Source organism: Pinus tabuliformis, chromosome 7 (assembly GCF_031772625.1).
Source record: "Pinus tabuliformis cultivar Carrire ecotype Pingquan chromosome 7, CPIR1, whole genome shotgun sequence".
Classification (NCBI taxonomy): domain Eukaryota; kingdom Viridiplantae; phylum Streptophyta; class Pinopsida; order Pinales; family Pinaceae; genus Pinus; species Pinus tabuliformis.
In genome coordinates this window covers 112,374,175-112,392,879 of record NC_142293.1, presented here as the reverse complement: position 1 = coordinate 112,392,879, position 18,705 = coordinate 112,374,175, and the positions used below count along the sequence as shown (strand labels likewise).

Here is an 18,705-nt window from a genome sequence, read left to right as displayed (position 1 = left end):
ATCGGGAAAGTGAGTGGAGTACAAGAGAGCCTGACATAGGGAAGTAGCACAGTGGCGGAGCTAGAATGAACTCTGGACCTCAGGGTCATTCGATTTCTAGAGGGGTCCCTTCACGTAGAATTAGAAGAGGACTGCGCTATGATTAATACAATAAGGGACATGGGGTTGAATTTTTCCATGTTTCCACTCCAAACCCTCCATGTGCTACATCAGGGAGTGTCAGAAGAATTGAGGATCAGGGAACAACGCGCCCTCACCATCGTCAGTGAGTTTAATGTTAACATCGAATAATTATTCACAAAGAAAAATCAATCATTGAAGGAAAAGGAAGGATTGCAGACACAACAACAGAGCCTAGAAACAATGATCGAGCAGGCGTGAAAGTTAGTACCTCAATTGAACATACCAGAGGATGCAGAGGCCTCCGCCAAAGTGAGGAAATTGGCTGCTGCAATACGTGCATCAAAGGAGGAAGTTGCTAGGGTGACCTTTGATTTCCATATGAAGATAGCAGAGCTGCAGTTGAAGTTGCAGCCAACAACTCTGCTAGAGGTTTGGGAGCATAGCAGAGCAGAAATTAAGGAGGGGATGAATACATTATATATCGCAATCAATGACTTCTCCTCAATGTTTGATGCCACGATGGAATTATGGATGAATCTGCACGAGGACCTGAACCTGCAGAAGCTAAAAAGAGATGTTAGAGAAACGCAACGATAGTATGATGAGGCCCGAGTGTATGCACACACTTTGGCTCTAGCACAATGCCTAGCGAAGTTATAGGAGGGCAAGCAGCTGCTAACACAAGTGGAGGACCTGTAGAGGAAAGAGGCCTTGTTGAAGGCCCGATTACAACCGTGGCTAGAGGAATCTTGTCAACTTACTCTGTCACTTCAGAAAAATCTCAAGGGACTACAACACGCAATGGACCATGTGCCTAGCAGTGGAAGGGACAACCACAGAGAAATTGTTTGAAGAGGTACAACAAGTAGCGGCACAAAGTGTTGCTGAAGTTTCAGTGATGCAGTTTGAGCTAGGTGATCTTCGCAGCAAGATCGCAGTGCCAGCTCAGTGACTCGAGGGTGAGTCATGATCTTTGTGTTGTGGGCCTGTTGGGATAGGGTCCCTAGGGTCAATTTTTTGGTTAGTTAACCCAAATTTTGTACATGTTTTCGTAAAATATGTAAAGTCTCCACGATATGTGGATGCAGAGCGCGCAGATAGATAGGTGTCAAAGGGGCCTTATCCCCTTGTTTGGATAGATAGTTAAGTCAATTCTGAGACTTACCCATGGTCCACGGACCATGGTATTGTATGAATAAAAACTATAAATAATTGAGCCATAGCGAGTCTTAGAAAAAACATTTATTGGAGAATTGGGTAGGCTAAAAGGTTTTTTTTGTCTAGGGAAAGTACTAAGGCAGGAAGGCTCTGCTTCCTGTACTTAGGTGAAGAAGGAAAGGCTCCTGCAGCTGAGTGCACAGGAGGCCTGGTAGAGTTTGCGGCTGAGTGCGTGGACCCCTACAATTGAGTGCGCATGGTAGAAGAGTTTGTAATCTGAACACTGAAGATCAATAAAGATAGCTTTTGAAGAATTATAATGTATTTCTGTTGAATCTTTTTATGTTATATTTTGTCGCTTAATGATATGATTTAATGAAATAATGAATGAATGTTGTACGAATTTAGTAAATCTATCTTATTAATGCATGATTTAAGTAGTTATATTGTTCCACGAAGATAATAGTTAATTCTGCTTTGTTTTCTGATGAATTCGATAGATCTGCACGAACTCAAATCTAGGGATGTTTATTGATGCATGAAATTAGATAAATCGTCTAGTTAAGGTCCGCAAAGACTAATCATAGACCTTCACAAAGGTTTGGAATCCATTTTGACTTAGATATAGTGACAGGTCCTTGGAAGATATCAATCTACGCAAAGGTGGATCCGAAGCTGTGCAGAATTAGAAACCACTTATCACATATCCCTGGATATAGAAACTTGGTTCTAGCATCCCCCTATACTGCTTTGGGTGATACTGTAGCCTACATTACACAGGTTGTTGCCAAAAGGGCCAATGGTTGAGGGTTTTGTTAGTTGGCGCAAACAACTCTGAACCTATGTCAAGCCCCCTTAAGCCAACACTCATACTAGGGAAATTGGGCTTGTGTGGTTTCGCAACCTAAGATTGTTCACCCAGCTACTCATATTTTGTGTCATCAACCCCTTCCAAGTTGACCTCTGCCAACTGTGCTTATAACACGACGGTTCCTGCAATCTTGTCGACGGGGAGGAGCATCAGGTGCTTATTCTTCTTGACATTGATGTCTTTTTGGATGACATTCTATGGGTTATCATTTTGATGCAATCCCTCTTGAGGTTAGAAATGAATTTCTTCAACTAGAAGCTAAATAATTTGGGGATTGGTCTTACCATTTAGATTCAGAAATCACTGGTTCAACATTTAGATGGATTCTTGATCTAGGTAAATTCTAGAAAATAAGACTTCACTTCCTACACTTAGTATCTCTACACAGGCAATTGGACACCTTGTTGCATGTGGTCATATGTGAAAAGAAAGTTGATCACTATCAACTATTTGCAGGACAAGACGAGATCAAAAGGATTCTCCAGGATATAAGATACAACTTGGATGATTTAGACTCCAGGATGATCTGAGTGGAACATTATATGGCTTCTGAATCAAACTTTGGCTCTGGTTTCAACCTTGTACTCTAGTTATCATCAACGCACCAAAAGAAGACATTCCTCAAGGAAAATTTAATGAAATATCTCCAGTTATTGTCCTAGATTATTATTCCTACTCTTGCTCCATTCTAGTCTATGTTCTGATTTTTCTCTACTATGTAGTCATGGTAACTTTTATGGTATATTGGACTATAGATGTTTATGGTTTTTTTTGTTGTCAATCCCACAATACCCATTGCATGGAATTTTTCAAGGGCTATCTAGTTATATGCTACTTTGCACTTCCTTTTTGGCTAGATGTGGACTATTGGGAACAAGTGTTGGACAATGTGTTTGCTTTTAAGTCCACACATAGTTTTCTAGAACAACTTTGTCATCTATGTAAAGAAATGTTTTTCATAATATAAATATTACACACACAATTTCTCAAAAATATTTGTGAAGGCTGCATGAAGCAATGACCCAAAGAAACTTGATCGTGGCTCCATCTTGGGTTGGCATAGCCTATGAATGAGTTTTTAGTTTCATCCTTTCCTAGAAAAGGATTTTATACCCTTATTTAGTAAGTAAATGACTTGACATAAGGCCTTTCTAAGTGATGGACTATTAATTTATCTACAAAATTAAAAGCTAACAACACAACAAAAATCTTAACAATAGAGACTTACGATGAATATTCCAGTGATATATCACCCAATTGACTTGGATAATTGTTTACCAAGATAGATCATGATGAATTGTTTCCGACCCTTTGTGAGGTGATTATTGAACTATCCCAGAATTCAAAGTACGATTGTAAGCTAGATGCAAATAGAAATTAAAGTGTAGAAGAAAAATGGAGTGGGAATTTCTCACCACACTTTAGAAATCAAAGAATATTGGACATTGCTCACCATATGCTAAAAAAAAAAAAGGATAGATGAAAGTTGACATCTTCATGGACATTATAGGTAGAAATCACTTGTAGGTTATAATGAAACTAAGCTCTTTGTGACAACTAATTAGAAGAATTATGACATATATAGGTGCTCCTACATTAGTAGTTAGTTTCCCTTAGTGATCCTAATACTTTAGTGGATCCCTTCCTTTGTGGCCTTTTTGTTGAAAACTATGAAATTAATGAGACATGGGGGGAATCATTAATTGTTTCTTTTAAATGGCCAATTTCAAATTATTTTATCAAGCCTTTAATTATTTCTTTAACATATTACGAGATCTATATATTTTTTCAACAAATAACCATGAATTAAAAAAAAACATACAACAAGCTCATGTAACACATTAAGGTACCATATATAAGTGGAAACCCATAAAGGGAAAAATCAAGAATTTGGTTGTTGTGATGTAAATGCAAGCACCCACTCCCTCTTTTACATTAATTTTGTAGGCTTCTACCTAAAGGAGGATTCAACCTCTTATTTCTTCTACAAGCTACAACTTGCACGGAGAACCCACTCCCTCTTGTATAGGCTCCAACTTTCTCTTTTTCAAGCTATTACTGAAAAGGAGACACCAATCCCCTAATAAGATTACAAATTTACTTTCCTAGTTTTCCCAGTCTTTCCTCTATTTTGAAATTTTCCTTTATCCTCTTTTCATTTATATCCTCTACTCCTCTTCCTCAATTCTTCTCCTCTTTCTTTTACTTTCATTATTAGGAAATTCAATGAATTTTTCTCACGTAATTCAATTTTTAACCTTTATCATTCAAAAATGCACCTTTTTATACACAAATCTTGTTTCTTTTTTGTATTCCAATGCAAGAATCCGAAGTGAAGGGTTGCCTCTTTCTATTCTAGGAATCTTTGTAGTCTACCTCTTTATTTTTTGAATTTGAAGGTCAAGTCAAGACAAATGGACCTCGTACTATTAAAAGAACTGAAGTATCATAAGCCAACTTCAATGATTCCATAAGTCAAGGCTCAAAAGATTATTTATCCATGATACATGTTGCATACATGTTTTTCCTAAAGATAATATGCATATATACACAGTGTGCTCATTTAAAAGATGTATATATTATGTTTCATTCTGATTTTTGTTGACTATTCTACTCAAGCACACCATCCACTCTTTTGGATCATCAGACATCTTCAAGTGCCTTTGTAGCACCTTCAACACTAGCAACTAATCATGTGAATTAAATTGCAATATGGATACAAATAAGATATTTCATTTCATGGCTTAGGGATGAAACATAAGGAGTAGATGGAGCGCATACGTGAAGGTCTAGGGTAACCCTAGGGTTCTTTTTCTGAGCACTGCAGATTTCGATCACTGCACCGGCGACGTGCACTGTACACCCTGTCTGCTGCGGTCTCACACCCGTCGCTTTCTGATATCGACCTGTGGTTGGATATGGGTGACAATATGGAGACGGAAGAGGTAGACTATTCAGAGGAGCCCTACCCGGATCGCGTTATTTTCGATAACCCTAGTTTTACTCCCGCTCCATCGATTGACATTACTTCTCTACTGGCTGCCCCGGAACCGCCTCATCGCTCTCCCATCATATCCTTACCTCGGCATAGTCCTGTCCCACCCCTCATCGGGTCTCATTCTATCGATTCTCCGAGCTTCGAAGTTCCTCCACTTTCTCTGGGCACCCTCCACATTCTATCCTCACACACCCCTCCCTCGCCCTCCTTTGACCCGCTTTCATCATTTTTCACTGCTCCTCCTGTCGATCCCCCGGTTACTGCGGCGGCACATACCTCCTGCACGGGAGCCCGTCCATCTGGGTGTTTTGAGACTCCAGCAGTTAAGGTTAAACCAGCAAAACACTTTTCCCAGGAAGGCATACCAAACCCCCTGGTGGACCACCCGTCAGCTCCTCGCACCAGCAAAAGGAAGTCGAAGTGCATCAAGGCTACCTCAAAGGATATCACCATCAGATTCGGTGAGACCTCGGCTATTGGTGAATTTGCAATCATGGCAGGCACTGTGTTGGTTGGGCATGTCCGGGGTCGGGCGTATTCGGCCAACAGGCTGACTCAGTGGGTAAAGGAGATTTGGGGAGGGTTGCTTATTGATCTGCCAGAAGTCCATGTTCTGCCCAGAGGTTGGTTCTCCCTACATTTCTCAAAGGAAAGTTACACGGATTTGGTACTGGCCAGGTACTGGCACATCGAGATGGCCCCGGTCCTTCTCAAGCGGTGGAGCCCTTTATTCGACCCTGAACGTGAACAAATTGGAGCAGGACCGATTTGGGTGCGCTTGCCGGGTCTTCCGCTACAGTTCTGGGGTGAAGAAGTTTTCATCAGGATTGGAAATGCCCTGGGTACATATCTAGATCATGATCGTACCTTTGTGGAGTCAAGAAGCAGGACCCTCGCACGCATATTGGTTCACTTGGATACCCGCGAGGGACTGGAGGAAAAGATAACCCTTCAGTGGGGGAGATACATCAGAGTCCAGATACTGGACTACGAGGGGGTCCCGTTCCGCTGCAGACGATGTCACAAGGTGGGACATCTATTCAAAGACTGCCCTCTTAACCGGAAAGCAGAAGACTCCCCGAAGATCACTCCTGCACCTTCCAGGGCAAATTCACCGGTCAGCTCGCGCCCCATTCCCTCTGGTCCAGCTCCGGTGGCTACCTCTCCATCGATTGATCTGGGACATAGACACTCTTCGCCGCCGCTGACCAGGGCTCACTCTGCTGCTGAAGCCGCGATAGCTTCGGGTACTCCTTTGATCCCTCCTCTCTCATCTTTTGATCATATTTCTACTGCTGCAGGTACCTCTGTTCAGACATCTATGGCTCATTGTATCATGTCTTCCCCTCCTCTCATTGCCTCTACTGGCCCCTCATTGCTCTCTCCCTCTACATCTACTACCTCTCGGCCATCTTCCGAGGTCTCTCCTCCTCACCAATACTTCCTTCGTTCCAGATCCCACACCAAAGAATTGTCGGTCCGATAGTCTGGTCTTGGTCTCACTTTACCCGGTGCTATTCCCCTGTCATCCAGAGGCAGGAAGTCTGATCTCTCCAAGGCTATTAAGAAAGCAGGGGCGGAGGTCGTCTCTGGTCGCCAATCCACTATAGATGGGGTCCTTAGAGCAGGAAATACCCCGCGTGGTGTTCCTCCATGAAGTGTTTATCCTTTAATTGCAGGGGTTTGGCTAGTGCCTCCAAGAAACTAGCCATGAAGCGACTCATCGAGATTGAGCCTATTGACATCATCCTGCTACAAGAAACTCTTTGCTCGGCCGACCAAATCTCCCACACCCTTCAATCCTTGATCCCGAGCTGGTCCTTTGTCACCCTAGATGCTGCTGGCAGATCTGGGGGTCTGGCCATTGGATATAACCCTCGAACCATTCGGGTTGAAGCATCTTGGGGGGGGTCAGGATTTTTGGGACTTGATATATTCTCAGCGGACCTGGGCATGAACCTTCGGATTGTGAATGTATATGCTCCCTGTATACAAAGGGAACTATTTTGGCAGCGCATATTACACCTCTCCCTCCTGGATTCTGAGCAGACAATTATCGGAGGGGACCTCAACTTTTCATTGGGATTCAGAGAATCATGGGGGTCTGCGGCTCAAATTGACACTATCACCGACTATATGACAAATCTGTTGGAACAGAAAAATTTTATTGATGTCCCCATGCATAAACTTCTTCCCACCTGGAGGAACAGAAGGGTGGGAGATGCAGCATTGGCTCGTAGACTTGACAGATTTATCATGAAAGATTCGCTCCTACAACAGCTGCATCATTACAAGCAATGGGTGGGCTCGGGGGGCATATCGGATCACTCGCCTATATATCTGGAAATTCAGGGGCCTTTTAAGAAACCAAAAGCCCCTTTCAAATTCAATCACGTCTGGCTGAGAGACCCTTCATACATAAAGATGGTTTCTGATTACTGGACCGCACATCCCATTATTGGAGCAGAGTCCCTCGCAAAAGGGTTCTGTAAAAATCTCTCCGAGATCAAACACCTTTCCATTATTTGGGCCAGGGAGAAGCGAACTCGGGAAACTTTACAGCTCACCCAAATAGAATCTGAGCTGAGCTCATTACTTGATGAACGAAGTCTGGGATTCATTTCTGCAGAGGACAAGACCCGTTTGATAGAACTGGAAAATCAGAAGGCAATTATTCTTAAGGAGCGCGAGGAATCCCAGAGATTGAGGAGCAGAGCTATTTGGTTAAAAGCGGGGGACGATAACACGAAGTTCTTTCATAGCTATGCCAAGGGACGAAAGGTGTCCAATACCATTTGGAACCTCCCTACACCTGAGGGAGGCATGGCTGACACTTTCAACAAGCTTGCCCACCTTGGCATCACACATTTCAGAAACCTCTATAAATGTCCTCGTGGAGCAAATCTTCCTGATATCATCAATGTGGCGGGACATTTTCTGAGATTTGTTAATGGGGATGATGCAGAAGAGCTATCTGCTCTGGTTACTTCTGGGGAGCTAGAAGGTACTTTAAAATGGTTCAAAAAAGATAAGAGTCCAGGCCCGGATGGCTGGACCATTGAATTCTATCTGGCATTTTATGAAATACTGGGGCAGGATCTTCTGAAAGTAGTGGAGGAGAGCAGAACTACGGGTTCCATTTATCACGCCATCAATTCGACTTTCATTGCCCTCATACCTAAATCCGATTCCCCATCTTCTTTTGATGATTATAGGCCTATCTCCTTGTGCAACTGCCTTTATAAGATTATTTCTAAGATCATTGCAAATCGTCTCAGGCCGATTCTCTCCAGACATATTGCCCCTCAGCAATTTGCATTCCTTGAATCCAGACAGATCCATGAAGCCATAGGTTTGGCACAAGAAGCCATCCATTCTATCTGGTCCAAGCATCTCAAAAGCATCATTCTCAAGATTGACCTGTCCAAAGCTTTCGACCGTGTCAGTTGGCTCTATATCAAGATGCTTCTTATCCACCTGGGCTTCCCCCACATCTACATCACTTGGATTATGGCCTGTATTACCTCTCCATCCTTCAGTGTCCTCATCAATGGCTCGGCCTCTCACTTCTTTCACTCTGAAAGGGGGCTTAGGCAGGGCTGCCCACTATCTCCACTTCTCTTTCTGATTGTCATGGAGGGACTTAGTCGTCTCATTGCCTCTGCTAAAAGGAATGGTGATATTTGCGGTCTCAGGATCTCGGAGGATTGCTCTCTCACTCATCTCCTATTTGTGGACGATGTGCTCATTCTGCTGGATGGCAGCATTCGGGACTCCAGAACCTTTTCTAAGATTCTTCTTCTTTTCTCATCCGCTACTGGTATGCTCGCAAATCACTCCAAATCCACCATCACCTTCACCCGCACCTCCGTTCATGAATCCCAATTTGCTCATCAGGTATTTCCCTACAGCATTCATCCCTTGGATAGAGGCCTCAAATATCTGGGATTCTGGCTAAAACCTACTTGCCAAAGAATTGCTGACTGGGTCTGGCTTGTCTCTAAACTGGAGAAGAGACTGTCAGTTTGGAGCTATAGATATTTATCAAGGGCGGGCAGACTGGTGCTTATCAAATCAGTCCTGGAGGCCACACCGGTCTTTTGGATGGCTCTTGCATGGATTCCCAGGAACATTCTCGCTCGTATAAAACAACTTTGCAACAGATATCTCTGGAACGGGAATCAGGATAAAAGATTATTTGCCTGGATCAGCTGGCAAAAGATAGCCCTACCAAAGAAATGGGGAGGATGGGGGCTAAAAGATCTTCCCCTTTTCGCACAAGCTCTAGCTGCAAAAATGGGCTGGTCACTGGTGACTGGTCAGAATCTATGGGCTCATATCTCATACCACAAATACATCTGGCCACAGAACATATTGGACTAGATCAGACTACCTACTTGGCCATCGACGGGCTGCTCATCGGTATGGAAGGCACTGCTCCATACCCTTCCCCACATTCGAGACAATTTGGCATGGAGAATCAACGATGGCTCGCTGGGAAGGATCGGGCAGGATCCATGGATTGGCTGTGGGGGAAGACACATTCTTAATAGAGACCTCATCATGTACCTACACGCTCGAGAGATCAGGGTATTCTCGCACATTGCAGATCAGCAAAATTCAGACATTTTCTCTCAGGCATGGAAGTCAGCTCAACAACTTGACCTCCCTCCTCAATGGCATCAGGAATGGCATGAATATACCACTGCATTATCGGAATCGCACATAAGAATCAAAGAGGGACCCGATGAATTAGTTTGGGTTTTGGCAGAGAATGGTATTTATTCACCCAAGACAGGCTACTGCTCACTCATACAGCACAAAAAACCTGAACAGTCTTTGCATTGGTGGAGAAATATCTGGAAGCTTACCACCCCCCCGCGCACCAGACTTTTCTTCTGGTGTATTCTAAAAGACATTGTGCCCACGGGGGAGCACCTTACTCATAGAGCGATTTACGGGCCATCCTGGTGTGTTCTGTGCAAAGAGGCATCAGAATCCACGGAACATCTCTTTCTACACTGCACAACAATCCGCACACTTTGGCAGAATATCTCCACACCTATCGGCTCTGCTGGGTTATGGACTGGTCTCGATATACACAGTGCTTGGGAGGAATGGTTTCACAGACATATGGGATCCAAGTTACAGAACCTTCCCTTATTGGTTAACTGGCATATATGGCAGGCCCGAAATAGATACATATTTGACAACATGGCTGTGTGCTGGCCGCGCATTGAGGCTGACATTATCTCATCATACAATGATTTGCCAGAACCTATTCCCCCCAGGGAGAGACGCATTCAACCACCTCCCATCATTGATAAATCTGTCCCCTGGGCCTTCTTTGATGGGGCCGCAAATCAACATGGCTATGGAGGAGGTTTCATACTCTACATAGATGAACACCATAGCTACAAAGTTAAGTTGGGGCTCGGTGCAGGCACAAACAATTTTGCGGAACTCATTACCCTCCGACACTTATTACATTTCTCTTTGGGTCATCGGTGTCACAATCTTAACATTTTTGGGGATTCAAAGATTGTTGTAAATTGGTTCAATCACACAACCATTTGTCACATTCACACACTCAACAACATATTGCATGAAGTACATACTTTCAAGGCTGCATTTAACTATATCTCTTGTAACCACATATACAGGGAATATAACTGCAACGCTGATCAATTATCCAAGGAGGCCACGCTACTACCCAGAGGAGAATGGTTAATACTGGAGCAGAGAGGGACCGAGGAATACCGCTATTATCACAGGCCATATATAGACCAGCTATATCAGAGGGACATTAGTCCCTGAACTATAAATGTTTTTATTGTAAAGATCTGAAGTTCAAATTTTGTAATCTTTTGATATATATAAAAGACACACTGAAAATGGACCCTGCGTGGTCATGTACAGGCTTAAATAGACTGATAGACTAACTTTTAAACAACTATTTTTTGTACTTACAATCAGATCACCCTGCATGGTGTATCTGGACCGCATAGAACCCCACATGTTAACACATGGATGGCATTGTTTACAGCATATGCTACGGCATTTACAATATGTAATTTTCTCTATATTAATGAAAATTACGGACTTTTCCAGTGGAAAAAAAAAAGAGATTTCATGGCTTGGATATAAGATGGGAGAGTGCACTTATTGGAAATGTAAACCCAATATATAACATTTTATACACTGATGATAATATTCAAGTTCAATGTAAATATCAAGTTCTCTAGACATTGTTCTCACTTTCTTATGCACCATGTATTTACTTTGTTTATAAGACAAACACCATCAAAAACATCGTTCATGAAACATACATTGATTATGAAAACATTTCTTATTTGAAGCATTGTTGGTTTGAGTTTCATTTGTTGTCAATTCATTGTCACTTCTTCATTGGAGAATGTCACTTCTTCTTCTTATGTGTTGGCTTTCATAACCATTAGACATAAATTCCAACACTACTAACATTCTCCTCCTTTTGCACTGATGGTAACATTGAATTTGGTCCTCCCCTTTTTGTCCTAAAAACCATTCCTCTTTATTTCTCCTTATATCCCCCTTTGACATTAATAGTAAGGGGTTTTGTTTGTGAAGAAACTCAACAAGGAAAAATCAGTTTTTGCATAACCCATTGATGCATATGCACTTCTCCATATATGAAGGACAAGTGTGATGGACTTGGTGATACCTAGAGTATTGATGTAAGGGAAATTTGATGAAACTTCAAGCATTTATGACAACAAATTAGGCACCTTACTAACTTATGTTACTTGTGACTAATAGAACAAAGGCCCTTTCATTTAGTATCTCATGCTTGATCATCATCACACCAGAAGAAATTCATCACAACAAATTCATAACCTATATCAAACCATATCACTATTCAATAGCAAATTCATTCACTGCATTGTTTTGTCTCAGCTCCTGCATATTGTGGATAGCCTTTGTGCAATACTTCAATTGGTTGTGTTACATAATTTTCATTATTTTCATCTAAAACATTAGTTTCTTCATCAAATATTAAAGTTTTATTAAATTTTTGTAATGGATATGTGTTGCTTCTACTTGGGAAACATTCCTCTATATTTATTTTGACAGTATGAAAACATCTCCTCTCGCTTCGACTGATAGTTCTCCTTTGAAAACCATAGATAGTTGATCACCGGAGTCCTCTTTGGACACAACACAAGGATTCCACGTTTGAATTATCAACCAAAAAAAATTGAATTTTGCAAGAATCTATAGCAAAACGAACTTTATACATTACAAGGATTTATCATTATCAATCTTATGCTTTGGCATTCTATTGAGGAGGTGTGGCTTCTGGTGCATAATTTTAACTTTTGATTGACGCACTTTACATGAAACTTGTCTTGGCATTCATTGTTGTATATTGATTTGATTCACTTTATAATGTGGTCTCACATCCTCTGGCATAGTATGGTTAATTCGCATTTAATGTAACACATATGAAATGATTTCTAGGAATTCCTTTGGCATACCTATGGCCATAATGCACCTCTGGAATCTTTGGTTTCATTTTCCTTTCATATATGGCATCCTCTGACCATAATGAACCTCTGGAATCTTAGGGTAATTGGCATCCATCTTTGTTGCTATTCATTCCTATCTATGTTCATTGCACCATCACCCCTTGATTCTCTGAATATGTAACACTCCTAACTAGTAACAAAGACCACATATCCACATATTCTTTATGAAAAATTGATTCAAATGTTTTACTCTTATTTATAAACACTTTATTCTACTTATATGCAATTGTTTATTCTAACATTTTCTTTGGATCTTGATTGCTTCCTTTTTGTGTGAGTATTTATTGAATTGTTGATTCCAGTTGTCATTTTTCCCATTCATTCTATTACTATATGAATATATGTATGGTCACTCTATCGATCGTTAAGCAATAATAGTTATGGGCTTGGCTCCCCTTATGATTAATATAGGTGGTTCTATTAATAACTCGAATGATTGTTCACACAGAGCTCTTTCAAATACGAGTGACACTTGAGTTGAGATATCCTCAAGTCTTCTCTCCAGGACCGGTAAAACAATACATTAATGTTGAGGTCATGGTTAGATGTTGAGAATGTCATCCTACTGATGTTGTGGCTTCCCTTGTGACCAACATGTCTATTAGACAATGACATATGTCCTTGTGACAAAATTTATTTATTTCGTTCTGAGTTTCCAATGTACTACATATACCTTTTCTTGGTTTTAAGAGTTGGCCTTTTGATGATTGATCTAAATTAGTAGTTCTCTCTATGATGATATTGGCCTAACCTCTATGGCTCTTTTCCTCTATGTTAAAAATAATTGGAATGATGATTAAAAAATATACATATCGGCTTAAATAATGGCATGAATATCTTGACTTGATCCCTTTTTCTTTGTGAATCTATTATGAGATGTGATGCATTGTCTTGGAATGACTATTCAATGAGGTATCTTTTATCAGCTTTTTTGCCTTAGAATTTAATTCTCTATAGATGTGCCTTTCAATTCTCTGTCCATTGGGTTCCTTGGCTAGATTCATCAATATGTGAAGGTTTTTGTCATTTTCTCCATTTTGATGCTCTCATTGTGACTAAAATATTATGAGTTCTATAAACAATAATGATATGAGCTTCAATATATGTGTGATTCCTTTCTACTATGTTGATTTTCTTTATCCTTTTCTTCTTCTTATGTGTGACACTTTGACTTTCTTAATGAATACATTTTGCAGAGTATAAGTTGAGGAAATATTCTTTTCAATATTCTTTTTCAATCACCTCAACCATACATTTTACCATTATCTCTTTCAGATTACTTGAAGTAGCTTCATATCTATAATTATCCTCTTTTTCTTACTTCTATTCATATGACTGTAGAGTCCCCCCTGAGATTATTCATTATTTTCAAGTATTTTACAATCCTTAGATGCTCCTCTTTGAAGTCAAACTAATGAGAAGAAGGAGCAGGGACTATTACCAACTTTTGCCTCAAATATTCAAAGGATCTCTTGCCAAAGGTTTGGTAAATATATCATCTATTTTCTCTTTACTTGACATGTACTCTAGCTTTACTATATTCTTAGAAACTCGCTCTCTGAGGAAATGATAATTTATTTGAATGTTTTTAGTTTTAGAATGCAATGTTGAATCCTTTAATATGCATATTGCAGTTGCATTATCACATTTATAGATATTGGTTCATTGTGTGTGACCTTCATGTCCTATCAATTTTTCTTCATCCAAATTACTTGTGTGCAACAAGTTGTTTTTGTTATGTATTCAACTTCGATAGTAGATAGTGAGACTGAGGTTTGATTATTGCTCAACCAAGAAACCAATGATTCTCCCAATAAAAACACATTGTTTCTTGTAATTTTTCTATCATCTATGTAACTGGCCCATACTACATCTATGTAAGCTATCAGTGAAAAGTATTTTGCTTTTGGGTACAACAGTCCATAATCTATTATTCCTTTTAAATATCTGAAGATTATTTTTGTTGCTAATAATGGATTTACTTTAGAGCTACCTAATATCATGCTACTAACCAAACTGCTAGCATTATGTCTGGTCTTGAAGCTGTTAGATATAATAGGCTTCCTATCATATATCTATATATTTTTTTTATCAACTTCTGATGATCTTCATCCTTTCATAACTTGCATCCAACAATCATGGGAGTGGTGACAAGGGATAAATCCTCCATTTAAAACCTTTTTAGAATTTATTTTATATATTTCTCTTGGGATATGAACATGCCTTTTGTATGATTTTCAGAGAAAGGAAGAATGGGAGTTCTCCAATCATTGACATTTCGAAATCCGACTTCTTCTCATTAGCAAACCATTGAACTAGGGAGTTTTGTTTTTCTTCCAAAAATTATATCATCAACAGATACAACTAAAGTTAGGAGTTCTTTATCATATAATGTTATATACATGTCGATATCATTTGTACCTTTCTTGAAGCCCTATTTTCGAAGATACTTGTCCGACCAAGAATATCATGCTTGTGGTGCTTGTTTGATACCATAGAGTGCCTTATTTAAAGTAATAAGCGTTTAGGTTGTTCTATATATACTTCTTCAAGATCTCCATTCAGAAAGGAGGGCTTCACATCCATTTGATATACTTTGAAATCTTTGTGACAAGAAAAAGAAAGAAACATTATAATTTCTTTAAGGAAAGTCTTTCAGTAGCAATAACATAAGAGAAATTTTTGGCCGACGCGTTTCGAACCAACAAGTGTGGTTCATAATCAGGACTAGATGAAGAGACAAACATGGCAAAGGCTTAAATAGAGAGCAATGTAGAGACCATAATTTCAAGTAACGACTATATTTGAACAATAAATATTAATTTATTAATATATTAAAAACAAATATAATTAAGTAACAGCTATATTAAACAACTAGTTTTTGAAAAATAATATTTAAATTAATTTATTAAAATCAAATATTATTAAAAATTATATTAAAAAAAAACTCCAAACAAGGAGGGAAGTCAAAAATTATAAAAAGGAGTAAAGACTCTAATTGAAACAAGATCATTTAATAAATAAAAATAATTAATGGAAAATAAACAAAAATATACGCAAGTCAAAAGAAATATATATATAAATTTGTATAATAATAATATCACTCAACTTAATAATAATAATAATAATATCAATGAGATTAGTGACTTTGTTTTCAATTTTGATAATTGTGATAATATTAGGATTGGTAATAAGGCTCTAGGTTTGGATAATAATGTTGGTTCCAATTTTCTTTCCTCTTCTAGTAATAAGGTTGTCAATGTCTCTAGCTTTTCTTTTGATCCCCTGTCATTAATCTTTTGGAGAAAGGTTTAAATTTTTCTTTTGCTCCTAGAAAGATCCCAGTCGTGTAGAATTTCTCACTGTATAGATCAAAAGATTATGCAATATACTAAAGCAAAATACTAGATCTACCTCTACAACAAACTTGCGAAAGCTTAATCGATTTTGAGTAAGATCAAATAGAACACATATAACTGAGAATGAGAAAGCAATCACACATGAACACAGAAGAATACTCTGGGGAAAGCCTCAGCTAAAAACCCCGATCTCTGTAATATCATACAAGTGGAAATATGTCCGGATTACACAAAGCTTTAGCTCACAAGCTATCCAACTCTTAGTACAATCCTACAATACTGCTCATAGACTGAATAGACACAACATATGCCTTCCCTCAACCCTCCAAGCCTCCTATTTCCTTGCGCAGTTTCTCCTGGGGTCCAATGCTGCCACTTATGTGAATTGGCCTCTCACACAACTCATCAAACTCAAAAGTAACTGCGCAATCTCCAAGGAATGAATTCCTTCTGCATGCAAGAGATATCTTCAATGGAATATTCCTACAACTGATAGTACATTGTCCCATCATTTGATCTCAACTGGGTCTCTGACTGAACTGACATGCATGAGTTATTTATGAGAGAATATTCAGTTATCTGAAGTGCAGTAGTTACATGCATGCATGCATTAACTAACTAAACTCACAAATAGTTCCACAGACTGTTGGAACTAATCTAACTAGACTTAACTCATATAACTGAGCTAACTAATTACAACTCATCCTGATCTCCTTAATCAAGGGATAACTTCCTCAATCAAAGGGGAAACTGTTGCATGTCTACACATAGACTTCATGTTTGATTTTCTACAACTAATTAACTCAAGATGAATTAATTAATTATTTTACAAACAGCTGCTAAGATCAAATTCGAATTTTAATTCAGGGACTAACTAAAATTGGAATGTATCCCAAAATGCTATTTATAGCAGTGACATTTTTAGCACTTCTATTTTTAGCATTTCTTGTTGCTATTTTCAACACTCCCTCTCAACAAAAAAGGGATTATCAGTCACCCCAATCTCGTCTCTATGGAACTCGAACTTGCATTCTGACAATGCCTTAGTCAAAATATCTGCATCCTGTTCCTCGGTCGAAACATACAGCAACAACATGATCCTCTTCACCACACAGTCTCGAAGATGATGATACCAGATATCAATGTGCTTCGACCTGTCATGAAATACTAGATTCTCAGAGAGTTTAATACAACTCTGATTATCGCAGTAGATCAAAGTTGGATCCATCCTCTGACCAAACAATCCAACTAGAATCTTCTGCATCCAAATGGCCTCACATGCTGCCTGACTGGCAGCCATGTATTCAGCCTCTGCTCAGCTAAGTGCAACTGATCTCTGTTTCCTGCTGTACGAGGAAACTACAGCTCAACCAAGGTTGAAGATTCCTCCTGAAGTGCTCTTCCGGTCTGATGGACTCCCTGCCCAATCTACACTGTGAAGCCTTGAAGCTTCACTCCCTCTGTCCGTCTGTACCAAAATCCATACTAAGATGTGCCTCTGAGGTATCTCAGCACATGCTTCATTGCCTTCCAAAATAGCTTGGTAGGCTGAACCATAGCTTGACATAGCTGGTTCACCGCAAAGCATAAGTCTGATCGTGTGTTCACTAGATACATCAATGAACCCACAAGCTGCCAATAAATAGCAGCAGCTACTACATCACCTGAAGTAGCATCCTCCTTCCTCCAGTTACCAACTAGAGGAGTTTGCATGGGCATGCACTTCTCCATGTGGAACCGCCTGAGTGTCTCGGTGGCATACTTGCCTTAAGACACAAACACTTCCCCATCCTTCTGCCACACTTCCATGCCTAGAAAGTAGTGCATAAGACCCATGTCTTTCATTTCGAACTCTCTTGCAAGGTCCTCCTTGCAAGACTTGATCAACTGATCATCAACTATCAAAATCAAATCATCAACATAAATAACAATGATCAATGGCTTACCTTCTACCATGATGTGGTAAAGGTTCGCATCTTCTTCACTTTTGGTGAAGCCCAACCTCATGAAATAGCTATCGATCCTGGTGTACTAAGCACGAGGTGCTTGCTTCAGCCCTTACAAGACCTCTTGAGTCGGCACACATGCGACTCACGAGCGAAGGTCTCAAAACCTTCCAGCTTCTCAATGTACACCTCTTCCTCAATCTTCCCATTGAGGAATGCAATCTTCACATCGATCTAATGGATCTTCCAACCCATCTAATTTGATAGTGCCAACATCGATCTGACAGATGAGTACCTTGCTACAGGAGCAAAATGTCTCATTATAGTCGATCCCCTCGACCTGTGAGAAACCATGGGCAACAAACCTTGCCTTATGTTTCTCATCACTGCCATTAGCTGCCTGCTTTACCTTATAAAGCCATCGGGATTGGGAACTCACCATTGACTTGTCCTGAGGTCTTGGGACAACATCCCAAACATAGTTCCGAACGATGGAGTCATGCTCCTCCACCATAGCATCAACCCAGATTGGTTGCTGCACTGCCTCCTCGAATGAAGAAGGTTTGGACTCTACACACTCCCCAACCAGGGCCAAGTAACCAGTGTACCACTCGGGTGACCTCCTCTATCTGCGCTGAGAAGATGGCTATCCCACATTTTCTCTCGTATCCAGCATCAACCT

At 40.0% G+C, this 18,705-nt stretch overlaps 3 protein-coding genes across 3 annotated transcripts; all 3 read left to right on the top strand.

Moving 5' to 3' along the window:
* The first annotated feature begins 6,860 nt into the window (after window positions 1-6,860).
* LOC149245551 (uncharacterized) lies at window positions 6,861-8,332 on the top strand. The gene is made up of 2 exons (XM_089439302.1): window positions 6,861-8,154; window positions 8,247-8,332. The coding sequence occupies exons 1-2, from the start codon at window positions 6,861-6,863 to the stop codon at window positions 8,330-8,332; spliced, it is 1,380 nt and encodes a 459-aa protein (XP_089295428.1).
* Window positions 8,333-8,783: 451 nt separating this feature from the next.
* On the top strand, window positions 8,784-9,533 carry LOC149245550 (uncharacterized). The gene has a single exon (XM_089439297.1). The coding sequence runs from the start codon at window positions 8,784-8,786 to the stop codon at window positions 9,531-9,533; it is 750 nt and encodes a 249-aa protein (XP_089295423.1).
* Window positions 9,534-9,713: 180 nt separating this feature from the next.
* LOC149245549 (uncharacterized) lies at window positions 9,714-10,967 on the top strand. Its single transcript, XM_089439289.1, has one exon. The coding sequence runs from the start codon at window positions 9,714-9,716 to the stop codon at window positions 10,965-10,967; it is 1,254 nt and encodes a 417-aa protein (XP_089295415.1).
* Window positions 10,968-18,705: the final 7,738 nt, after the last annotated feature.